At 41.1% G+C, this 26653-nt stretch overlaps 1 protein-coding gene across 6 annotated transcripts in view; it reads left to right on the plus strand.

The window, feature by feature from the left end:
* Positions 1-513: 513 nt before the first annotated feature.
* Positions 514-26653, plus strand: part of SLC7A11 (solute carrier family 7 member 11) — a 62998-nt gene continuing 36858 nt past the window's right edge. The window contains exons 1-7 of one of the 6 annotated variants that reach the window (XM_085057657.1): positions 514-675; positions 4387-4612; positions 7421-7547; positions 11569-11684; positions 19457-19582; positions 21666-21765; positions 24960-25004. In XM_085057657.1, the coding sequence (XP_084913783.1) occupies positions 655-675; positions 4387-4612; positions 7421-7547; positions 11569-11684; positions 19457-19582; positions 21666-21765; positions 24960-25004 (761 nt within the window). In that variant the 5' untranslated portion in view covers positions 514-654. Of the gene's footprint in view, positions 676-3408; positions 3484-3744; positions 3878-4096; positions 4613-7420; positions 7548-11568; positions 11685-19456; positions 19583-21665; positions 21766-24959; positions 25005-26653 lie in introns of those variants that run through there. The other 5 variants (XM_085057660.1, XM_085057659.1, XM_085057661.1 and 2 more) reach the window with 5 other exon arrangements.

Here is a 26653-nt window from a genome sequence, read left to right on the forward strand (position 1 = left end):
TAAGCAAGTAATTTGCAAGACCCTGACTACAAAACAATACTCCCCCCACCATTCTCAGTAATTCCATTTTAACTAAACATTTGACCTGTAGTAGGGAACACAAAGTGTTTGGACCTTCTCACAGTTCTATATTTGCATTAAAACTTAACAAATCTGTCCCAATCTGAGGAGATTTTTGTTACTTCATGATGATTTATGCTCAATGACACCTTAGATCTTAAATGCTTAGAGATTTTTTCCCCTCAATGCTCGTTAAACTCCTTCTCAACTCTACAGTAGGAGCTAAAATCCCCAGTCAAAACTTTTCAGTGCTAGATTATTTGCATGAAACAAATACTTTTAGGTATTTTGCCATCCTTTGACATTTGAAACCAGACTATTGCCTTTCTACAGGGCTGCTGTCTGAGGCTCACAAACAACTCGGCATTATACACAGAAGACTCAGATCAGTTTTCTAAACAACATTTTTCATGCCATGCCACCCACATAAAAGGGTGGCATAGCATGAAAAGAAACTTTGGGGCTTTCCTCGCCTCTTCGGTCTTGCTGCACTTCCTCTTCTGTGCCCGTGTCTCCAGTCAGCGTGGCAATTTGTGGCTGGAGGCTTGACTTGTGACTCTTTGAATCTGTTCGATGCAATAAGCTGATAGAAAAATGCCTGGAAGGATTGTCAAGGTATGCTTGCTACACCTAGAAATTATACAGTTTTTGTGGGCTTGAGAAGTGGGAACTCAAGTTCAGGCTTGAACTTTATGTCCTTCACTTAGCTGCATTTGTTGTAGCATTACCGTAAAGGTGAATGCTTTGTGTGTGTTTTGTAGCATTCCCCAGGGGAAATATAAAAATTTTAGCTTCTTTGGAAGGATAGAGTGTGATAAATGGGGTAACACCATGTCAGGTGTGTTCAGCCTGAGGTACTGAGGTATTGTTATTCCCTGTGATGCTCTCAAGCACTGAGAAATGAGGTGCAGCTGGCAGGAAAGTTATTCACACTGCAAATAACCTGCTCAGAAAGCTCACTGATTACATCAAGGCAAGCAGTCTGGGCTGCTGAATCTTCTGGCTGTTGCTTTTGCTCTTTGCAGGTGTAGATGTAGGACTTGGAGACTTTTTTTGGTAAGGATTTGTGTTTGGAACAGACAGTGGATAGATTGATCAGGGCTGATGGTGAGATTCAAAAGGAAATCTTTTCACAGTTATGATTTCAGTTATGCTGTAAAATGTTTGTTCAGGAGAAAATGTCTATGAATTGGGAAAAAAAAAAAACCAGCCAGAGAGAAACAAGAAAAGGCTATGCACAATGCCAGCTGCCATTAGAGGCTGAAGGTTTATTTTCACAGCATTGTTTTTAGAAACAGTGCTTCAAATAATTTCATCAGTCCAAAGGAAATTGCACCTTATACCTTTCGGTTGTTTTTAGAGTGAGTTTTTATGGAAGAATGAGGCTGTTCTGATTGTTGGACAGGTTAAGCCCTGTGCTTTCAGAAAAGCTCTTTGAAAAGACACTGAGCATTGTTTGTTGTATTTGCATAGTGGTCCTTGCTCTGTGATGAATAATTCAAGTAAACGTGGCTGGTGAGACACAAATAATCAGAAGAGATTCTGTGAGTATACAGTAAGTGGGGTCAGCAGACAGTTAAGACTCTCTTCCAGCTTCACAGGCTCCTCAGGACTGGGCTCAGGTGATGGATAATTCTCATGAAATTCCCCGAACATAACAAATGATCCCCCCAAACCAAATAAGTATTCCTTACCCTGAGTGGAACTAATAATTGGAAGTAAGGCTGGAACTCAAAGGAGAAAAACTGCTCCTATTTTTCTTATTTTTACTGGATAGCACTGAGAAGCAGAGTACACAACCAAACTCCTTGGGAAGGCTACAAATAATGAGATCACTAGCAAGCTGCCAGGAGTTAGGAAAAGGAGTTTTTTGCATCAGCCTTCAACAGGTTCTATCTTATACCTTTCCCTGGGAATTTCACAAGGTCCTAAGCTTTGCATGCATGCTATCCCCATACCAATGAAGGAGCAAGCACCCTTTTCCCGGTGTGGGGGCGTGTTAATTGCAATGCCCAAAGGGCAAACATGTATTCTCCTGGCTAGTAATCAAATTATATTTGAAGGCCATTATACTGCTCATTATTTGTACTGGATGGTTATTGCAGACGACTGTCTTGCTGGGAGCTGCCTTGGGGTCATCTGGTTATTGAGCTTTTGTTTTGATCTTGGAACCAACTTCCTGTGTAAATAGCGGCTAAACATTAGTTAAGAATGTCTACTTGAAAGTATCAGATGTTTGAAGATGTCATGTGTTTCTCCATTTAAAAGCCTTTGAAAATGAAAATAAAGCTCACCAGCCCCGCTCAGTTCTCTGGTTAATGCTTTTTACTGGTTTGATTTGATCCAGTTGCCTAATCGTATTGGGGGCCAGCCTGTGGAACGTGCTTCAAGAGAAAGCAACTTGGCACAGCATGCCAAGATGTCCTGGATTTACTTGTAACTAGTGCCCTCGAAATTGGCTTGGCTTGGACTGTGGGGTGACCAGGGAAGGTCCTGCCTGCAATCAGTCTGGGCTGTACAGGGAAGTGAGGGATCAGCTGCTGAGCACATCAGTAGGTGGGGGCAGAAGGAGGATATATTCAGAAAACAGGCAAGCACGACTTGACTGCTATGTAGTCAAAAGCTACAATCACTTTGCTTTTTACTTGTGTGCAGTTGAACTAAGATAAGCTCTTTTTATGCCTCCTTTTATTTCAGTGCCAGCTATTGCAGGTGAGTTATAACTGAAAATATGAGGCTTTAAAAACACTGAAGTTTTATAGCTGCAGCATGTTGATAGTCCGGGATTTCTTCCTTCTCACATAAACTTGAAAGCACAGTTGTGCTCTGAGCTCAGTGCCTGCTTTTTGAATGATAAAATGGTTTCACTGATCTTATTTTTACCCCCAAACTTCGGTACTAATTAAGTAATACCTGTAAGAGCAGTAACTGCAGCAGTAACTCCTCACTACACTGATCTAATCTGAAGCCGTGAGCAGCTGCAATAGTTATACCAGGAAGAATTTTTTCCCTTTGGCATATATTGTACAGGCTGTCCCTTGATTAGGTCAAAGGCTCGAAGGCTACTGATTTTTCCTCCGTTTTAGGAGAAAGCACCTCTTTTTAAAACTTTAATTGCTCCGTTTGAATTTGAATGATCAGCTGAAGCGCATGTATACATGCATCTGATTACCTGTTTTTCTGGTCCGGGGAGCTGTGCGATAACACAGAACTCCCATCCTGATTGCTGAGCTGTCGGAGATGCCTTGCTCTGGGGTGCTCCCTGCTGCTGCCCGCTCACACACACACGCGAGCTGGCTGTAAACCTCTGCAGAGTGTTTTAACGAGAGGCGGTGCGGTGCTGCTTCCTGCCATCCTGCAAACCAGCTGGGAGAGTGCCTGTGCCATGCGAATAACCCCTGGGCGCTCGTTAGGCTGACTGGGGTGTGTTGCTAAGCGACTCGGGGTGACCCGGGGGCTGAATGCATCCTTTGCGTAGGTCCTGGTCGCTGCAGAGGTTTCCAAATAAGTAACGTGGATGTGGGAGAGACTGATGAACTGCGACACCAGGAGTTCAGCCCCCGCAAACTTAACTTTTGTCGAGAGTTTTTCGAGAATGAAATTGGATTAGACCCAGGGATGACGTATCTTGTTTGGTTTCTTTTCTCCTTGTGCTCTGACGAGCTTTGTGTTTAGGCAAGCTTTTGTTCCTGGCTCAGAGTTGCTTTAAAAAAATTGGGAGTGTGTCTCGGGGTGTCGTGGGTGATATGCTTGGAGTGATTGGTGAGGTTTTGGCTCGAGCTGCTTGCAAGTGCTTTGTTCTTCTCACCACCCTCAGGTCAGTTGCACAACATGCCCCTACGGTTTAAAAAGGAAAAGAAAAAAAGGGAAAAGAAAAACAAACAAAAAAAAAAAGAGAAATGCTGAGTAATGCCAGAGGTTTCTCAAATGGCTGATGCAAACCTGGAGAATTTGCATCATCATTCAGCTGGAGTAACTTGGTATGACACGAGCTTAAATACAAGTCCACGCGGAAGCTGAGCTCGTTTCCAATGATAGGGCAGTACCAGCTCTGAGTGAAAGCGCAGGTGTTCCCGAGCTGGACTTGCAGTGCAGGAAGGGCTCACACGCTCTTTAGGAGCTTCTTACCTGTGCGTAGGAGCAGCTGGAAAGAGAAAAGAAGACAGAGGAACAGACAGAGTAGCTGGCTACACAGGGAGGGAAAAAACTCCCGTGAGTTTCTGCTGAAAACTTTTCTGCCTGTGCTTGCCAGCAGTGTGCTGGTGGCACTGTAGCATGTTTAGGAAAGCTGCTGTGCCCACGGTCTCTAATGGAAGTTACTTGCAGGGACAAGCTAATGGCAAGTTGTCCTCTATGGACAGTGGACAGCCAGGCCAGGAGGGAAAAGTTGTGCTGAAGAAGAAAGTGACGCTTTTGAGGGGTATTTCCATCATAATTGGCACAATCATTGGAGCTGGCATCTTCATCTCTCCCAAAGGCATCCTGAAGAACACAGGCAGCGTGGGCATGTCCTTGACTGTCTGGACAGTGTGTGGTATCCTCTCACTTTTTGGTAAGTCCCTGAAAAGTTTCTAATTGGTCTAGAGGGGCAGCTGGTGGATTATCGTGATTATTTCTCTGATTTTACTATTGGATAGGAGGTCACAGTGCGGAGCTTGAGCACCAATGGGGCTACAGAAGGTCTGTGCTGCGGGATGGGTTTTGTAGAAGGTGCGCAGATTTGCAGCCCCTGTCCTTCCACTCCTGGCACCAGCCGGTGAAAGTTGAAAGCAATTTTTTTTTTTTAATGGGTCCCTAAAGGAAGAGGGAAAGCAAATGTCCATTTTATTCCACAGAATGTGCTGCATGCATATTTCCCCCAGCCTGTAAGACATATTTATGGTTTTTGCTTATAAGGCCCCCAGCAGCTGGATGGGCATGCTGCTTGAACACCACTGAAATGTTTAGGTAGCTCAACTTAGTTCCTTAGAGGCTGGAGCAAGGTCTGAGAGGAATAATTCCCACTGTGTGTAAGCTGTACTGGCATGAAGGGGAGCGAAACAGTAATACTAATAACCCTCTTCCCAGCTCTTTTTTTCCTTCCTCACTCATGGTATTGCTTTGAAAGACTGGGCTACAAAAAACAGTGTGATGGAAGCAAACTTGCCCTGGGAGTTTTATTGCTGGCCTGCTTATCGTGGGAGTTTTTACTAATTCTTTGTATTCTTGAAGAGTGTTAAATTCTGAAGAAGTCCGGTTAAGTTGTTCTGTAGACAAAACCCTCATTCAGAGTGGAAAACCCCACCCTGGCCTCTGTGGGACAGAGGGTTCATTGACCTATTTAATGAGTTAATCTCAAAGAAGCAGGAGAACTAACATGAATATTGGCTTTATTTAAAAGGGAAACCACTTGTTTACTGGCAGGAGGTGAAGAGGAGAGGCAGGGACTAAATGTCTAGTTAATAGGCGGAACATGCAAATGCCACCTTGTGTAAATTGGCTCTGAGTTTCAAAGAAATCCGGACTCTTTATAGGCCAAGCCCACCCAGGCTAAACAAACAGTCCGAGTAAATTCGGATCCAGTTGTGTCGATTGTTAGGTGTTTGGTACAATGTGCAGCGTAATCTCTTGTACAAAAGTGGAAATTCTGCCTGCAACCAAAATTTCCCTATCAAGAAAATCCTCACTCAGATGCTGTTTGTACTTTGTCAAAGGACCTTGGTCTTTTGAGTTACTCAGCCCAGAGCTTGCTTAAGCACTGCATTTATGGCTGTAACTTTACTGGTAGTAGTTTTCTGGCTGTGAGGTAAAGTCTGTACCAAAAACCAACCAAACAAAACAACCCAACCAGCCAACCATCCAACCAACCAAAAAAAAAAACCAAAACAACCAACCCCCCCCCCAAAAAAACCCCAAAACAAAAAAACCCAAATGAACACGTCCCCACAAAAAAACAAACCAACCCCCCCCAAAATACCAGCCAAACAAACAACCAAAACCAAACCAAACCAAAAACCAACCAAAAAAACCCCCTCTTTTTTCAGATAGATTTTTTTTTTTTAGGTAATTTTCTAGACCTCAAGATGTGAAGAACTGTGTAATTTGGCACAGCGAAAGTATCTTTTTTCTCAGAATGGACCTGTCACAGTTAATTTGCTCTTTGGTTGTTGTTGCCTTTTATTTTTAATATCTTTTTAATTTTTCTGCATGACTCAGTTATAGTTAAATCACATGTAACGGTCACTTAAGGTCTTGCTGAGGCTGTGCGTATAACATGTATTGAAGCACAATTTCATTTCATTTCATCCTGAACCTCAACAGAAGAGGCTAGCAAAATAAAACCCAGAAACATCTTTTTTCAATGTGGCTGTAAGGATTCTTTTAAACACACCTTCAGGTAAGCTGAAGAATAGTGGATAAAAGCTGCCACATTTTTGCAAAGCCCCAAACAAAGCAAGTGAACAAGGCTGGAATTTGTCATCATGTGGTGCAGCTTTAATGCGCTTGTGCATGTGATGTGGTTTTGACAACTGCAGATTTTATCCAAAGTTGTTGTGGCATAAAAGCTTGCAAGAAACAGAGCTGAATGAGTTCATGTATGTTGCTGATCTTAACTCTGTGTGATGCAGTGCTTACAAATTTTATTACTGTTTACTACTCGCTTCTCAGAGCCTTCTGAGTGGGCTGCCTGTGTTTATTGGCTGTGCAACACTATTGATGTGGTCCTCCTGTGGAGCCGTGCATCCCTGGCTTTCTAACTCACTGATGGCTCCTGACCTTTCACTGCGTTCTTAGTACACAAAGACACTCTGCCAGTGTTGAGAAGCAGGGACTAAACCATCCTCTGAGTTTTATGTATAAGATGTTGGGAGTACTGTTGGGGAAAATTCTTATTCTGCAGATCCTGCTTCCAAATTTTGGCCATTTGGTTGCTTTTGCCCATGACTGAGGAGAGGTAATAGAGTTTTCAGACCTTCAGAGTTTGAGCCAGGAACCTCTAAGGCTGAAAGAAGCTGATCAGCCTTTGATAACAAGCCAATGTGTCAGAAATCTTCCATTTAGAGGTGCAGTCTGGCTGCCTGGGAAGTAGAGTGGCTTGTGTGACACCACGTTTTGTTGTCCCTCTTCACAAGATGCAGAGAAGTAACAACACTTACTGTAAATAGCTTGTCCAGTGGCTTTAAATATAACAGGATAAATGCACAGTTCACTTAACTGCATGTCTAGCCAAATGAATTAAAACTTACAAAATTAATTGGAAGAAAATCTAAAATATATAAAAAGTAGCCTTGACACCATGGCAGCTCTGATGTTTAGGCTGTAAATGTTGTGAATGGTATTTCTGGATATCTTTCACATTGCCACCATTTAATTCTCACAGGTGCCCTCTGCTATGCAGAACTGGGAACATGCATTAAGAAATCTGGTGGTCACTACACCTATATTCTGGAGGCCTTTGGCCCTTTACCTGCTTTTGTGAGGGTCTGGGTTGAGCTACTCATCATTCGGTAAGTGTATTTTGACTTCTATTTTTTGGGATGGCAATGCGCATGCCAGTCTTAAACAAAAATCTCCAATATACCTTGGACAAAACAAATAAAGTATATTTTGGTCAGTTAACTGTGTTCTTTTAGTATGGTTGCTTCAGAGAGTTTAAATATGATTTTTTGCTCATCAGCTTTGAAACATTGAAGAAGACACGTGTATATATAGGGGAAATAAGAAAACTCCCTGCCACAAAACCTCAATTGCTTGCTTTAATTTTGCTAAGCTTACTATGTCCGTTAATGTCACTAACAATGTTGTTAGCCCACCTAGATATGGTATAGTGAAAGACGGAAGTCATCTTTACCTTTTCTCAGTCTTGGCACCACCGTCTGAAGCAGTTGCTGCTGTCTGTGGATACAGGAATAACTCCTGGAGAAGCTGTTGCCCATTAGTTTTCAGAGTTAGGGGGACCGTGTATGCTTTATATATCAGCTTGCGCCCTCATCTTTTGCTTTTGTGGGATGTTGAAGAGCTTGACTCTTACTCTGAAAAGCACTTACTGACCAAATAAAGAAACATTAGGTCTTCTTCACATACCTAAAATATCCAGTATTGCCTTGGTGTGTCAGCTTGTGGCTCATGCAGCCTTTGACATTATATAGAAGAATTACAATATGAAGATATTGAATAATCTAAAATAAATTTTCATAATGTAAATGGATCATTGTATCGAACTCACATGTGCCCTTTGAACTTCTCTTTTAATTTTTACCAGTATTGCTGAGCGTGGAGATCTTGACACATGCAGAACAGGGCAACTCACTTATCCAAAATGACTCTGGGAATGCTCCATCCTTGCCTCAGGCTGGTTAGCACTTCTTTCCCCTCTCCTCCGCAATCAGCAGATTAGTCATAAATGCACAAGCTTCATTTCAGATCACAACTATGTTTACATAACATTGACAAGTTCTAGCACAGGCTTTGGAGTTTAAAAGCGCTGACGGTGCTGAGTCATTATGAATCTATAAATCCTTATGTTGTTTCCGGAGGAAATAATTTTGTACGTCAGATGGTCCCACAGAACCTCCCCACCCAAACGTAACCTTTGAATTAAGTGCAATAATTTCCAGCAAACGTGATGAAAGGGCAGATGTCTCAACTCTGTGAACCTTTTGCCAAAAAGGAAAATCAGGCAGTGGAATGAGACCTATGTTTTCACAGTGCTGTGAACAGCTATATCATTCTGCATCACAGAATCAACAAAAGGGAACAGTATTAGAAATCCCCCTCTTAATCTGCTCCTTGTTAGGCAGAGACACCTTATTAACTAGGCACGAACACCCACAAGAAACAAGGCATCATAAATTCCTCTCCTCACAAAATAATTATTTTTTACATATGAGAGTGTCCCAGGAGCGTCGTGAAAACGCTCTTAGTCATCATGATCTGCCCCACACCCAGAAAATAATCATCTTGCATGGGAGAGAACATCAGTGCATTCTTTAATCACCCAGTCTGGGAGGCAGTGAGGAAGGCATACATGTTGTAACTTGTGATGATCAGAGCAGCACTGCTGAAACTTTGTGTAGAGTTTTATATCTGACTCCTGCACCAGGAAACTAATTGGCTGCTGCTATCAAAGAAGTTGAGACCTCATAAGTGGTTTTGTTTTCTGCAGATGAAGTTGCACAGACACTTCTCAGCTAAGCTGACTTTTCTTCTGAAAAATTGCAGGCTTATCACACTCAGTGGCTGGTGGAGCAATCACAACCAAAACAGACATTTCCTGCTCTCATACATCTCTGTAAAGCCACTATTTGACAGTGGAGGACATAAACTCTGCCTACATACTGATTAGTTCTGCCTTGCACTGCACTGCTTCTCACCTAGTCCAGGTGTGAACCTTTTTCTCTACAAAAGCCAGTTTGCTTGTGTATTTTACATATATTTATGTGTTTTTAAAAAACCCCAACAGCTGCTTTTCAAATGAGTGAAGACAACGGTGTGAACGCACTGCCTGTCGAGCTTCACTGTGGTGGTTGCATAACACAGGCTGGGTTTAGAAGTGTGCTGCCAGGGGCCTGACTCACCTTGGGATGTGCTGGTACACTGTCCTGCTCCTCACCTGGTGAATCCCTGCCCTTCAGTGAGAGCTGGTCGTGCACTTTCTACTGCTTCTGAACACACAGCTATTGAGGGCTGCTGTAGGCAGAAGGAAAATCATTAAAGTTGGAAAAGACCTCCAAGATCATTGAGTCCAACCATTAACTCAGCACTGCTGAGTCCACCACTAAACTGGGTCCCTAAACTCCCCATCTGTGTATTTTTTTAATGCTGGTCCATTCTTTGAACTTCCACCTCCGCTGGTTGATTGCACTGCCAGCAAAATCTTCCCCAAGACATGGGAATGTCACAGACAGAGCTGTTTATTGGAGGTATAATTTAGGAGCTATGCTTTTAGAGACAGAGTGGTGTGGATAGCAGTGACTGCTCCCTTAAAAAGGCTTTTCCTTTTTCCTTGAAATGGCAGGGCAAAATCCAGGTTCTGGGGGAAGGAGCTGGGACTGAGGATAAAACTCTGGGACAGCCTCAAAGATATGATCTTTCTTCTGGTCTGGGCAGGCTTTGGCAGGCTTCAGTACTTAAAAACCATAATAAGCCTGATGATCTTCGGATATGAATTAGAAATATTGCACTGAGGTAAAGTCAGTAATAACTATGAAAATCCAGACAAAATTTGCAAAGCCATTTGCTGGCCAGTGAGAGAAACATCCCCTTGCATAGGAGAATCATGTGCAGCAGCCCTTGCTCATCCATGCAGAAACTTTCTGAGGAAGATATTTGTGTTCTGTATTGCTCTGTAGCTTGGTCCAACACAGTGTGTGACTTCTGGGTTGAGTCATAACATGAAGAAAGTGGGTTTTGTTTCCAGGGTGCAGCACCCTTGTGGAATATTCTTTTATTGTTTGATGGAGAACAACTTCTCTGCAGAATTTTTACCCCATTCCATAGAATTTTTATCAAAATTCTGTGAAGTGGGATGTTATTTTATTAAATGCTGCATTTTCCACAAGATTTTTTTCAAAGAAATTTGCATGGAGTCTTGTTCAACTCAGAAATCCTTTGAGAATCACGTGCCCTTTTGTCCTACAGTGTGTGTGTCATAAAGCACAGATGCCATGAACTGCCCTAAGAAGAGTGAAAATGTCCTCCCAAAGGGAAACATGAACAGTAATATGCAGGCACAAGCTAATTTGCTACTAATATGTGTCAGTGCTAAGGCTTCTGTCAGACAATTAGCTTCTCTCAAAAAGAAAGGCTCTATGGATATTATGATGATTTCACATTTGTAAATGCAACAGCTCTGTGGGATGTTGGAGAACTTAACTCTTACTATGAAAAACACTAACTGACCAAAGAAAGAAACATTGTCTTTTTTCATTTGCCTTTGTTTTGTGGTCAGTGCTTTCTGTACTTCAGGGTTTTTGCTCTCACGTGCAGTGCTAGGAAGTTGTTGGTCAATAAAAGGAACAAATTCTGCTTGTATTTTAAAAAATCCCATTTGGACTGTCTCAAAATTTAATAAAAGACCTGGGTAGGTTTTGGATACTTATTTCAGTGAACCAGAATTCTCAGCTTGAGTGAAATTAATTTGCTTGTGTCTCTGAGGGGTGAGATATATCTGGCCACTAAAATTCACTGATTTTGTCAAAGGTTTTGCCCATGTAATCCAATTCTGGCTAAGTTTGCTTCAAGTGGGTGAATGAAGATTTCTATTGATACTTTTCCTTTTTGATTATGGCTGCTTTGCAACATGGAAATTGTAAGAGCCACCCTTGTAAAGAATGTTGCTGTCAAGATCAGAACCACTGAGCAAGTGCTACATTAAGAAACCATGGTACATATCAATAAAGCTACAAGAAAGCACAAAAATTAAGGTTCACAGTTCTGTGATAGTGAAGTTACAGCATGTTCCTGTAAGAATAATATCTGTGTACTATTGCAGATTAATTTGGTGGCTTTGTTTCTTTTTCACTCCAGCCCTGCTGCCACAGCAGTGATATCATTGGCTTTTGGACGCTACATTTTGGAGCCTTTCTTTATGCAGTGTGAAATCCCAGAACTTGCGATTAAACTTATTACAGCTGTTGGCATCAGTAAGTATCCAATTTTAGGTTTCAGGGAAGGGTAAAGATTATATAAATTTAAAAAAAAAAAAACCTCACACCGGGCAGGTAGTTGTTTGATGTGGATCATTAATGAATGACTGTGCATCCAATGCCGAGGCACCCGTGTGATGTTTTGCCTGGGTGTGTGTGTTTGTGAACAAATGCAGGAGTAAAAACAACAGCAGACTTTATCAATGGCAGGGAAAACCAATTGCCAAGTCTGGTTCTGTTGCTTCTTGAATTAATGGCCAAACTCTCATTATTTTTGTAGAAGCAATTTCAGTCCTTAAGAGATGGTGAGGCAGTGCCAGAGATATGGAAGAATGATTACTTCTTTTAAGTGCTTTGCTCTACCTTGGCTTTAGGAGGCAGTTGAATGCCAAGTGTGATGCCATTGAAGAAATGTCGTTCTCTTGATTGCAGATAGGCAGCATGAGATCATCTTCCCCATTCCCACTCTTTCCATCCTGGCAATAATCCCTATTGACACACTTGTGGTTCAGGAGGCAGGAACCCAATTTTGGGAGCAGAACCTATAGCCTGGTTGGGTGCATGGTTGTCGCTGGCAATGTGTGCTACAGCTGCTAATTTTGCAGTTAGTGTAAAAGTGATCATTTAGGGTCACAGAAAGCCAATATTTGCAGTGGAAAGAGGGACACTACCCTGGGAACAGAGGCTTTACACTACCTAGGCTGGTGTGGAGGGTGCATGAAATGAGAAGGCAGAAAAGGTGATGGGAATGGGACTCAGGAGCTTGTAGCATTAGAAGACTGTTTCCAGGTCTGTCTGCTCACTGGTGAGGATACTCCTTGTGGGCATACATTGGAATTCAGCTATGCTGGAAAGGAGTACAGAGTAGACCTTGGTAATTAGTAACAGATTGTTTCTTTCAGTTTGCTCAGTGCACATATCAGAAACAAAAAGACTGGAAAAAGGAATTAAGACATGCAAAATGATCAAAGGCCCAGAGGAGACCCCTTCAGTTTTGCACAATAGGTTCAGATGACTTTTTCTTTCTTCAGGGTAAGGAGCTAAATTGACATTGAAATTTCCAGTCTCCAGGTTACTGTGGCTTTTTGTGGGAGCTCTCTTAATAAGATTTCTTTTCTGCTGGGAGTGTTAAAAAATCAATATGTGACCACATTTCGTTCTAACTTAATTATGCACAAACTATAGGTTTCATAGGAATAATTGAATTAAGAGCTGGAATTCTGAGGTCAATGACTTTTTACATCTATATATGTCTAAAACATTTCAGTGCAAGATAAGAGTGAAACAGATGTTCAGTAATGTTAAGGTCACTGAGACAGAAGGACTGTTAAGTGAGGACTCCGTCAAAGCATTTTGTTAATTGCATGTGATTCAGGCATGATAGGTGAACAATTTGAAATATGTTTTTATTACTTTTAATTTAAGTGAAAATCTGTGTGATAAGCCAGGGCTTGGCAAAATAATTGAACAAATAAATAGCATTGTAGGGGAGGTGGAGTTAGGCTGAAATAATCACAGCCTAAATGGAGAGGGGAAGTCACAGCAGATGCTCCTGTGCAGAGTGGGTCTGTACAGCACAGGTAGGGCAAACTGGCATTTCACTGAAAGAAGGGATTCTTGTAGAAAATCTGAACTGGTGAATGAGATGACACTGAGAAAAACAGTGATATATCAGACTGAGGCTTTATCTTTATTCTTTGCAGTATGCTCTACAGCGGAGGTTCATTTGTGGTAGTTCTTAGAACTTCTGCTGCACTTAAGCTCAGGGGTCCCAGAGTGGCTGAAGGTTATCCTTGTATGGTAAGAATCAGCTGCTCTGGTGGTCATTGTTATGAATGTTTGGTATTGGGCATGAAGGCAGAGGGATAGGTAAGGTGAAGGTGAGCAGATGGATGCAACCAGGATTATGCTGGGGAGTGCCACATACTATTGCTCCTCTACTAGCTGCCAAAAAATGTTTTTCGTCGGGGAGCTACAGCCATTCTGCTCCCCACCATCTCCCCTCTGTTCCTAGGGCATAAAAAAGGAATGATGGTGCAGAGAAGGTGTAGATCAGATTAGAGTTAAAATGGAACTACAGGACACGGTGGCCTTTAAACAATTCCTTGTTCTTGCTTTATTATTTATAGGAAAAGAGCATATGCTGGGCACAAAATTCCTCTCAAAATCACCTGTTCAGAGTAATCTTGAACAATCTGTAAAAGCAAGTTTTCTTTCCCACAATATACTGCTTTCATTTTCAGTTGTTATTATGGTTTTTCTTTTTTTTAACACAGCCAACCAACCAAAATGTCCAATCATTTCAAAGTCTCAGTAGAGAGAATGATGCTTGTGTGGACACTCTTTTCAGATGCCACAGCTTTCTGAACCTCAGGAGCAAAACCTTCCTGTTCTTTTCAAACTTAGAAATCACTTAAATTCACTTGGTGTTTCTTAAGCAAATCATCATGAGGAGAAAAACCTCTAGGTCAAGTACTGGATATACATATCTCAATTTGTCAGTCTGCCATAAACTTTTTCTCAACTCAGCCGATTTAACTGTACCTGAAAGAAGAGCAGATATCTCAAAGATTTTTATTACACCATTTATTACATTTCACAGACTCACAGAATCATAAAATGGTTTAGGTTGGAAAGGATTTCAAAGATCATCCCGTCATGGACAGGGACATATTCCACTAGATCAGATTGCTCAAAGCCCCATCCAACCTGGCCTTGAGCACTTCCAGAGACAGGATATCTAATTCCTACAGTTTTAATGAAAATAAGTGGCCAGGTAGAGGAGAGAGGAGCTGGATGTGCTCCAGTACAGGGAAGGACAGCTGAAGAGAATGCAAGCAGGAGACCAGCCCTTCTAACTGCCCAATTTGTTCCAGCAGGACAACATAGCTCCAGGACACAAAGCAAAGGGATGTTGTCCACCTGTGTTTTGATGCCAAAGGTAGTCTCTTTAGGACAAAGAGTTGAAAAGAAATTTTTCTCTAAAAGTAAAAATTGGTAGATTCTTCCATAATTATTGTTTCCCGCCATAAAGACATGTCCTTATCACCATGCCTCTTGTTGCAAAAAAGCCCTATGTTCATATATTGGTTTATTTGAAACTGTTAATTCTTTTCCTAATGTTAAATATAATAGCAAAAGGAAGGGATAAATTGCACTGTACAAAGGCATGGAACTCTTCTATCAATATGTAACCTGAGTAGAAACTGAGCCTGTTCCAAACTTTTCACATGGCCTCTGTACCAAAAAGCAGATAAACAGGTTTTAGCCATTAAAAACTGTGAGACTGAGAACCAGTTACAAACTCACATGAGTTTTTACACTAATTCATGTGTACTTTGGGCATTGTACACTGCAATAATATATAAATTTTCCTCTCTCTTATTTTTTTGGGACATCGGCCAAAAAATTCAAATACCCCAAACTTTGGCTCTTAGACGTGAAGTTATGCTTGAAAACTGAGGTCAGCTCAGTACAGATCTATCAGTGCTTGCTGGAAAATTCTCCAGCCTCACGCCTTATCAGTGTCTATGTGAGTCTATAATTAGAAGCCTTCTTTTTCCTAATCATGGCAGGTGCTGCAGATGCCTCTCTCTACTGCTGACAATTTTCAGACAAGCAGTTTACATTAAAACATCTCTTGACTTGCAGGGATAGCAAATATGCCCTGATAGGTGCTTTTGTGCTTCCTGTGACCTTTAATTGGCTCATTAGGGTGGGCAAATTGAGGACATTTTTTTTGCATTTTTTTGAATGTCTTGACCCTAAAAGTCTGACAAGTTATGGGAGGGCAGTTTTCTTGGTCTCCTGCTGAGGCAATGGTTCTGAAAAGTAGGCCAGGATGTAATGCTCACTGCTGCTTCTCCCATTAGATTTTATTATCCATCTAGAGGTGTGTCTGTGGGAAGGAAAGAGATTGTGAAAAACATGCTTGGTGTTTCCATTGTGTTTGATTGTTCACGAGCCCTGTTTTGTTCTCCCTCCACACTCCTCCTGGGTAGGATTCATCTTGTTTTTTGAGAGGCGTTTAGTTTAAGGTAATTTTCTATGCTCCCCATACAGTCAGTGGAGAAAGAGGAAAGAGAAACTTCCTGAAGATAAATCATCTCATCTCAGATAGGCATCTCACAGAGGTATTGCTATTCATCCTCCGGAGCTAACTGTTGCTTCATTGAGAATGCAGCCACACTTAATGCCTGACTTTTAGTCAGAAAAGTTACACCTGAGTCCTCCTTTCACTGCCATTTTTCTGAGAAAGTGCTGCTTCCCTCTGATCTTTGCTGCCATCCCGTATCAAAGAGTCTGCAACCAGTTTCTCTAAATATTTCCAACAGGCCCTGTTCTGCAGCAAGGTGTTGACTAATGGCCATAGTCCCAGAATATAATGTCCTTGCTGAACCCTAGCACAGTTGTCATCTTTTCTTGCTTTTTAGCAGCTTTCTTCATGACTCCACTTCCCCATTGCCTTCCACTACCTAGCTGCTAACACAGCCAGTGCTATGGTGATGGAACATCATAGCAGTGTAAGCCCCACATTTCTAGACAACTGTTATACATATAGAACCATTAAGATTAAATATTTTGTTATAAAATACTGCTACTATTATGAGTAGTATATAATAAGGAATAATGTATTATGTAATATTATATTATATTATATAGAAGACTGTAAAATCTTATGGCCTAATAAGTACAATAAACTGAAATTTAAAATAATATAAAACTGGTCTCAAACCTTCTAAGCACTTTTAAGCACTTAAGTCTCAGCCCTGCGACCTGAATTACTTACTAGCACAGTTCTCCAGCTCTGCACTTACTCTAACGGAGGACCATCCAAGGACATTCGTATCAAGGGACTTTTTGCAAGCACAAGCAGTGCTAGGTGTCCTGGTTTCAGCCAGGTTAGAGCTAATTTCTTCTCAGTAGCTGTTACATGGCTGTGTTTTGGTTTTGGAATGAGTATAGTGTTGGTAACACACTGATGTTTTGTTTTTTGCTAAGTCCTGTTTATCCAAAGTCAGGGACGTTTTTTCCTGTCTCATCCTCTGTCAGTGAGGAGGTTCACAAAAGAAACTGGGAAGGAGCATAGCCAGGACGGGTGACCTGAGCTAACCAAAGGGATGTTCCACACCAGAGAACATCATGCCCAGTATATAAACTGGGAGGATTTACATGGAAGGGCATCTGATCTGGTTTTGGGAATTAAGAGTCTGGCTCCTTTCAGTGGGTGGTGAGCAATTGTATTGTGCATCACTTGCTTTTTATCCTTTTTGTTATCATTATCATAATCATTTACCATTGTTACTGTGTTTTACTTTATTTTCAATTATTAAACTGTTCTTATCTCAACCCACAAGTTTTACTTTGATTTTCCTCCCCATTCCAGCGGTGGGTGGGAGGAGAGAGAAGGAGTTGAACTAGCATCTGCTGGGTTTAATTTCCATTTGGGCTTAAACCATGACAACAGGACAAGGGAAATGGCTTCAAACTGGGAAAGGGCTGGTTTAGATTAGATATAGGGAAGAAATTCTTATGATGTGGGTAGTGAAACACTGGTAAAGGTTGTCCAGAGGAATTGTAGCTGACCCGTGCCTAGAAGTGTTCAAGGCAATACCATCCAGTGCCATTCTCATCTGTGTATCAGGAAGGTGAAACCAATGCATCAGAAAACCTGGAGGAGCTCTCTTTTCTCATGTTACCTACTCTGACCTGTGTAAGGTGACAGACTGCTGCTGTCAGCTTGAACTCTGAGTAAGCTAGATATCAAATTGAAGATACTCTTACACAGAAAACTCTTCCTTGACATTTTCTTGTGCTCTGGTCCATACCTGGGCTTCACCTTCTGCAGAAGAAAAGTATGATATCCTGAGTCTTCAAGGGGAAATTAAAATAAGCCAGTGCTTGACTATGGCGCTGGATTTTTTATAACCTAAACACTTTTGGTCAAATGAATATTTTAAATATATTTTGCTTAAATGACAGTTGTTACTCTTGCTGGTAATCAAGCTCCAGGAAAAGAAGGGGAGACTCAAACAGCACTAATATTCATCAGCAATCTAAAGGGATCTTTCAAAATTTATATGAGTCAAGATATGTTACTGTAATATTGGAACAATAGAATAATGAATCAGGACCCTGGGATTTTATGTTGCCTGCCAAATACAGGTATACAAGGAAGTAAAAAAGCAAAAAAAAAAAAAGTAATTGGGTCTCAAATGAAACTTTGCAGAAGTCCAAGTGATTTCTTTGTGACTTAGAAAAGAACACCTCAGCTCTGAAATATGGTGAGATACAGAACTGAATAAAGATTTTGATCTTTAAGATCTTTATTTGATGAAAAAATCATGTTAGGTGATGTTGTGAGTATATATTGACTTGTAAATTGCACATCTGAGAGTGGGACAGTCTCTTTCTCAAATAAAAATTATACAAAAATACTTTTTTCTTTTCTCCTGGAATTTTTATTCCAGTAAAAAGATATTAAAAGATATATTTGGATCCAGATTAATTGGAATTTTCTCCCTTTTCCATTGAACTCAAACTACTTTCAGTTGAAATGGGAAATTTTTTAATATTTTTTAAACTTGCTGGTGAACAGAAACTGTATCAAAGACTTGAATAAATCAGTGGGGTTCGATTCCAGAAAGCCTGTGCCATGCCAGATTTACAATGCTAGCTCCTACAAACTAGCAAATTGTGCTTTTATGCATCCCCTTTTATGCATCACACATTTTTTAATATGTGATGTGGCTGATGATTTTCACAAACAGGTGCTCTTGAGAGAGCTGGAATTACAGGAGGATTGAGATGAGGAGCTACTTAATTAGCTCTATGTGATGGCAAGAAAGAGAGGAACATGCTTGACCATGTTTCCCTGAAGCAGCAGGGGAAAGAGTTTTTATCTGGTGAAATGGCTCCTGTTTTCCATTCTTAAAGGAAAATTTTATTTTGTTTTAATATATAAACTCCTTTATTAATTCAGCTTAATTAAACCGGAATAACTGGCACTCGAGTGACAAGTCCTGCCCTCCTCCTGTCAGTCAGTGCCATAGGAAATGCCAGAAGATGCTGTCCCTGAGCCAAAAGCAGATGCAAGCTGACCAGGCAGGATGTAAAAACCCTTCTCACTGATCTCTCCACATGCTGACAAGGTGCAGACCTAGACTTTGTTTTCAAGAAGTAAAAGATCTCTGTTACTTCACTGATTCCCAGCAAGGATGGGCACAGTACTTGCACTCTGGCCCTCCTGCATCTGTGGTGGTACAGCAAAAAGGGGGAGAAAGTGGAAAAGAGGACCAGAGGTAAAGCAATGACAAATTTATGTGGGGCTTAAATGAGGGTGTGAAAGTTTAATAAGATTATTAATTGTTATTTTGTGAAAAATGCAAATCTCTACTCAAACCAGCACAAAGAAGTTTGCAGTGACAAGGGTTGGGTGATTAATTTCTTTCATCCAAAGCAGGGTCCTGCCAGCCCATTGTCTACCAGCAGCTGACAATTCTGGGTCAATGAAGCTGTAATTTGGTGTGAAGGATGCCAGGCAGAGAAGGGACAGATGGATGGTCAGTGCAGCGCGTGAGGCAGAGGAACTCAGCTTAAGCCTTTGGTGTGATGCCTTGAAGGGGAATGGGAGAACTGGGAGGACAACAGCTGGAGAAGGTTATCTGGGCTTGTTTCCTTTAATGCATCAGGATCTGTTGTTTGTGCGACCTCTCTGCTGGCAAAGAATTTTGTGACAATTATTTCTTTCTGACTTTTTCCCCTCACAGCACTGGTGATGGTCCTGAATAGCACAAGTGTCAGCTGGAGTGCCCGCATTCAGATGTTCCTTACCTTTTGTAAGCTTGTTGCAATTCTGATAATTATAGTCCCTGGAGTTATCCAGCTAATTAAAGGTATGAAATGAAAAGTAAATGCTTTTAAAGAGCTTTTATCTTTACTCTCTTCAGTCTTTCCCCACTTGCCTGAGCCGCATAATGCTTAGAGCAGCAAAATCTCTTAATTAGTCTGTGCTTGCTTAACTGAGGCTCTGTACTGTCATGTAATTGATTAGAAGTGGAACTACACTGGGATGAACTGGTCTTTCCTTCAGCATGCCAATGAGACTATTCCAATCAGACTTGCTTTTCAAAGCAGCAAATGGACTGCTCTTCTCTGTAATTTGTCTTTGGCCTGAACTTTATGAAAGGGGCAGGATGGGATTTAAAGACAGATGAGCCTAGAGCTACCCAGAGCACATCCCTAGGCCGGGCAGGATGTCTGCTCTAATTGCTAGTCCCTAGTCATGGTTCACGTGTGTGGTGGTAGAGGGACTCACTGTTCACAGAATCACAAAATCGTGTGGTGGTCTGGGTTGGAAGGGACCTTAAAGATCATCTAGTTCCAACCCTCTGCCATGGGCAGAGAGATCTTCCACTAGGCCCTGTTTCTCAAAACCCCATCCAAAGCCTTGAACACTCAGAGCATCCACAGCTTCTCTGGACAATCCATTCCAGTGCCTCATCACCACCACAGAGAAGACTTTTTCCTGATATGTAATCTAAACCTGCCCTCTGTCAGTTTATAGCCATTCCCCTTTGTCCTGTCACTCCAGGCTCTTGTGGAGGCCCTCTTTTCACTGGCAGATGATCAGCTACCTGTAGAGACTTTTCCATTCTAGCCCTCTGGGCAGTGGGTGTGAGATGGTGACAAACCCCAGCTCACCCTCCTTGCAACAGCTACACAGAGCACAGGCAGCCATCCAGCATGGAGGGGCAGACTAGAGAGCACTCTTGAGGGAATTGGTGGCAGATTTTATCTAACAAAAGCTATCACAGTGGCTGTGTCCCAGGGGATGCTCTTTACTGATGTTCACAAACCTTCCACCTGAGTAAACAGCACAGTGTTAGTCTGTGCAGTGAGCTCAGTTTCTCAGGGACAGGAGGCTCTCTGTGGTTAATAAAGACTCTGAAATAAAAGTTTTCCTGCTGATTCACTATTTTTGTTTTCTTGTTTTTCACCTTCTTTCTGGCACTAGCCATGCCATTTCCCCTTGCACATGAAGCATGAAATGTGCAAAATTTCCCTCTGCTCCCATCCACCCCACTTTCTCTAGACCTTTGGAGCAGGTCAGATCCAGGTTTGCTTGGAGGTTGTTGCCCTGAAATAGCTCAGCTAGTGTCCCTGGTGCCCCACTGGGACCTTCCTCTGGCCATGGTTTCTCCCTTAACCAGAAAGCCTCTGCTTCAATGGGAATTTTGACTGAGGTCTCAGTAAAAACAGAATAAAGGATAGAGGATTTGACTCATTGCTAATTTAACTCTGAATGAATACTGTTTCTTCCTGCTCTGTATCTGTGGAGGGTCGTTGCTTCTCAGGAAATTTAGGATATTGTGAGGGCATCTTACAAGCCATAAAGCACTTTGTCAATGACCAAGAGTGTAACAAAAGTCTTGCATATTTGCATATATAGATATATAGATAATTCTTACTTAATGTAATATTAATACAGTATTGACTATCATAGTAGGGAGTTATTAAACTCATTTTTTCAGTGGCAGAAATGTTTAAGATTTTGGGTTTATTTATCTTATAAATGTTGCTTCTGAATGAAATGCCAGCAAAGTTCGTTCTGATTAAAATGTTGAACAAGTGAAATTTTGCACATCAAAAATTACTGAGTTCATTCTGCTCTTTCATGTTGATGTAATTCACTGCTGGAAATGACACAGCAGTTTGTTGCATCAAGCTCAGAATGCTTTGAAACAAACAAATAGATCAAATTTTCCTGTTGCATGAATACAGATGCCACAAAGCCTTTTACAATTGCTAGCAGATTATGGCTGCAAGGGTTGGGTCAGAATTTAAGGTCAGGGGCAGAACCTGATATCAGTGAACTGCTGGGTGATTAAATGTTCCATGATGTGTTATATTTATTTGTTTTAAAGTAGTTATGACCAAAGAGCTCATTTTTCAACATTGTTTTTGTTGATGTTGCAGGAGAAACACAGCACTTTAAAAATGCCTTTGCAGGGAATGATGCCAGTGTTATGGGATTACCACTTGCTTTCTATTCAGGAATGTATGCCTATTCAGGCTGGTAAGTGGATGAAACTTATACATATTTGACCTGAAAACACACACTAATATGCTTTAACAAAGACATTTATTATATGAAGCAACCAGTAGCACATTCTACATCTTTTGCCAAGCTACAGTATACAGCTGGGGTAGTTCTCACCACTGTTTCACATGCTCAGTGGTTATTGTGCAAGCAGCTCTACACAGGAAAGATTTTTCTTTTTCAGTGTACAATTGATAAACATGCACTGACCACCAAGAAAATCAGACCACAAGAAAGAAATATTCTTCTTTTTTTCAATAAATATTTTAATAAAAGGATAAAAGGAGTAATGAAGCTTTACATTTTTTGAGGAAAGTCAGTATTATATAAAAAAAATCTTTGATTCTGTTACAAAGTTGTGTGCCCCTTAGCCTTGCTTTGTAAAAGCAGTGTTTGACAAGTGAGGAGTAAAATATGATGAGATCAGTATGGACCACAAAAAGAATAAAAATCTCTAGATTCTTATGCTTCTTGCTCTGAGAGCTTTGGACCACACTTAACAAGAAGTGCAACTGGCTTCCACAGAAGTCAAGTGTGATTGACTATGAGCAAAGGTATAAGAATCTACCTCCAGGTATCCTGCCCAGAAGTTTCGAGTTCTTTCTCTCTTTCCCCGCCAAATACACAGCAGCTGGTTTGAAAGGTGCTGCTGCTTCTTGAATCTGCCTTTGCAATTTATTCATGCTCCTGAGGGCTCCACATTGTGCAGTGCCAAAAGGGGTTTTGCAGAGGCAGTGTGGGGAGAAGAAAGCAGACTACAATACACAGAGTGGGCTTATATTGAGATAGCTTTGTCTGCAGGTCTCCCCTTTGCTTTCCATAGCCTTACAGGCAGCCAAGTTCTTTACCTCGCACAAAAGGCAAGGGCTGCAAGATAAGGGATTTATTTATTTTATTTGGAGGGACAATGGGCTGAGCATTGGTGTTCTCTGCCTGTGTGTAACTCCCTGGTTGCAGGAGCATTATAAATCTGCACACTGAAGTCTGAACAGAACTTTATATATTAAATGGCAGGGGGGGAGGAAACCCTAGAGAGCCCAAAGCCTTTATCTGGGATAGATATGTAAGAAAAGAGCCTGGCATTTTTGAAGCCTCAAAGAAATGGAACTGATTATGCGGACAATCTCTACTTTCTTCCCTCTCTCTTCTATAACTGCCTCCGTCTCTTATATCCATACATGTGATGATTTATCACTTTTTAAATATTAACCCAACCGTAAGGTTTTGTATGAAAGCAATTTTAAAAGCCCTTTAATGTTATTCAGAGTTTCTTTCCTGCAAAATACTACATTAAAAATGCTGTTATTCTGTTCGCTCTTTACCATTTTTCACATAATGGCTCAAACCCTTACAATAAAAATAATATATTTTTTTTCCCTTTTCACATTCTGGCTTCTATTTCAAGGTCCTTATTTGCCACTTACAAAAGAAATTAGCAGGAAAAACACCTAATTTGGTTAGTGGTTCTTCCCAGCTGTCTATATGTCTTTGTCACCAGCTCAAATTGATTTCCTCAGAGCACAGAGGAGCAGACCATTAAGTGGGGTGTCAATATCCTTGCACTATCAGTTTCATGAGGCTAAATCAATACAATTAACTGAATATGAAGGAGTGTTGCAAGTGTTGGTGATGTGTCCTAGGATGCAGGCAGAATTTTATGCATAGCTCACAAGACTATTAACTTTTAATGACACAGTTTTGAAGAAGAAAAGAAAGGCAGAATCTCCACTGTGTGAGGCTTCATCCTGCAAAGTGCAAGTGTAGACTAGTGGGTGTGTAAAATGCTGAGTGAAAAAGGACAAGTGGAGAAAAGAATGCAAGGAAACACATCTTTGCTTCAGTAAAAGCACTGATGCTGGGCAATCATAGAATGGTTTGAGTTGAAAGGGACCATAAAGATAATTTTCTTCCAACTCCCCTGCCTTGGGCAGGGATACTTCCCACTAGACCAGGTTTCTCAAAGGATACTTCCCACTAAACCAGGTTGCAACCTGGCCTTGAACACTTCCAAGGATAGGGCATCCACAGCTTCCTTGGACAACCAGTTCCAGTGCTTCACCACCCTCACTATAAAGACTTTCCTCCATATATCTAAATGAAATCTTCTTCTGTGCTCTGTGCACTAGAAAATTTAAAAACAAGTACTGAGGTTTTGGCATAAGGTGAGAAAGAATTTTTGGCTCAGTCACAAAATCATGATTTTTAACAATCATGAGCCAGTATTAACACATTCTGCTAACCTAGTTCTGCTCCGAGACTTGTGATGGTGCAAAACTCCCAGTCTTTCTGACAGATCAGTAGCCATTTGTTTATTCACTGCAGCACTGCTGGCTCAGGTGCCATTTGTGTTTCTGCAGGAGAGCAGAAGGGCAGCACAGCCACTGCATTGCCTGCTCTGTTCAATTAGTCAGCATCTGCCTTTGGGTTGGTCTCTGAGCCAGGCACAGCTGTGATCCAGCCAGGCACAGGTCTAGGGATAATAAATGCAGAACAGAGGGTTCAGTGACCTTGAGGCTTATGGCTGCTTTGTATGCAGGGCTGTGCCTGGTGAGCACTCCTATGAATTCCCATACAGAGCTGTCTGGTGAATGCTGCTGGAATATGATCAGAGTGCAGCCTAGACTGGAAGTTGTGTGAGAGTGTGCAGGGTTAGCAGCTTGGGTTTGAGATTCTGTACAACAAACCAGGGTGAAAGTTCTTGGTTTGGGAGGGGTTTTTCTAAGGCTTCATTTATTTGTATTGTTAAGAAGCCCTTGCTGAGTACTCTGATGAGACTTTTTGCCAATATCACCTGAAACTGTAAAAGGCAACAACCACAGATGTAATATGAAACTTGAAGGGTGCATGTGTATGTGTGTGTGTATGGAATTAGGGTAAACCATAACCTGCCTAGTATGTCAGGGGAAAAGAAAATAATTGCACACTGACTTTACATAGTTACTGTCTTTTTCTTTCTGTGCTTTGCTGTGTTTCGTGAGAATTCCCTTCCTGAGTGTGGAGATGAAGGAAGGTTAAATCTCACTCCCTCCTTAATCCAAACATAGGTCTGCAAAATCTACTGTATTTAAAACAGTGCTTTACTAAAAGCATCTTCTTGATTCTTAGTGAAAGAAATACTGAGTAAAAATATAAGAATAAAACTTATAATACATTTTATAACTATTTTCTAGGTTTTACCTCAATTTTGTTACCGAAGAAGTGGAAAACCCTGAAAAGTATGTACTTAATGTTTTGCTTGACTTTTGAAAAAATGGTCTTGAAATTTAAAATGTTATAAAAGTAGTGATCTTCAGAAGTTCTGTATGCTGGTCAAGCTGCTTGCCTTCCAGCAGATCTGGTATCTATTTGAATTGCAACTGCTTGAAGATTTGCTATTTTTGGTCTGTTGTGACCTTGTTAGGTATTCTGCTTTTATGTGCACAGAAAGCAGAAAACTAAGTAGATCTCCAGGGCTCTGTTTCTCCCCCTCAGGATATGAGTGGCCAACTATCAGTGGCTCCTTTCAGTGGAAGTTACTGGTATCCTGTCAGGGAAATCTTGCCCAAGAAACTTATCTGATACAATATTTGTCAGTTTTGCCGTGTTTATGTATTAATCAAATACTTAGTTTTACTTATTTTAATTGTCTCAGAGATTCAGGATCTTGATCACATATGGGTCAGAGCTTGTTTCAAACCAGAGATGAGTATTCTCACAATACCTGCCTGTAAAACATGGAAAGAAAAGTTGTCCTGTTAGGGACAGTTTGATTTGTCCCATCTGTTTTGGTAGATATGTTTTGGTATGTGGCTCCAGTAATAAAAAATTACTGATGTTTTCTAAAAATTAGAGAAAATATGCCTTTTCAGATCCATTTGTTTCCTTCAAGGAAAAGAAACTGTTTTCTTGAGAACAAATTAATGCATAAATATAATTTTCTTAGCTGGCTGTGTACCAAATTGCTTATTGTTTTAAAGGGATACCCAGTACTGTACAATCAGATAATATGAATCTTAGACATGTGGAGAAAGAAAACCCTAAGCCATTGATTGGGAGCATACAGAAGGTTTTTTGTTGGTTTCTCCAAAGTCTGAACCAAACCTGGTACTGTTTCAGGGACCTGAAAGTTATTATAAGGAAATGGATGATAAAACATGTGACTGGCTGAAAGACAGGCAGATTTCAATTGTTTCAGTGACTTTGAGGTCTTAGCAGGCTCTTTGATGTGATTAGGATATGTAGATCAAGGATTGTGTGACTGAAAGGTGAAACCAGACAAATGCAGGTAGAAAATACAGCATTAATATTCATGAGTAATCCTTTTCACATATACCTATGTACAAATGGGTTTTTCACTGGTAGTCTTCAGTTCTGATAAACACCATTTTAGGAGCTGTGCTTTTGTAAGACATGACTCTGGACTTGTTTAAAATGTTTAGTTGGGGTACTTTGGGTTATGGTTTAGTGGTGGACTTAGCAGTGCTGGTTTAATAGTTGGACTCAATGGTCTTAAAGGTCTTTTCAAACCTGAAGGCTTCTGTCCTTCTAAGCCATTTGTGTCAGTGGAGAGCAGCTGGCTAAAGGTTTCCAGGCCTGGGACACACATGAACTCATGCTGGATGATCTAGGGTTTAACTACCAAGGGTCTGTGCTCTTTGTAAAATCGTGAGAGGCAGGCACTAAAACCAAAAGACAACTGACATAGTATTTTACTTTTGAAAAATTGTTGTGTGACAGACAGACTTTAAATGTGAAACTAAATGAAGGACTGAAGGGATTCTGGTCCTGGTCATCTTCTGCTTCAGGAAATTCTGGGGAGATAGCTGAGGAGCCGCAGCCTCTTGGTGGTGTGCTCTAATTCATTTGCTGGAAGCAATATAATTTG

Source organism: Lichenostomus cassidix, chromosome 4 (assembly GCF_008360975.1).
Source record: "Lichenostomus cassidix isolate B80296 chromosome 4, HeHo_3.0, whole genome shotgun sequence".
In the NCBI taxonomy this organism is placed as follows: domain Eukaryota; kingdom Metazoa; phylum Chordata; class Aves; order Passeriformes; family Meliphagidae; genus Lichenostomus; species Lichenostomus cassidix.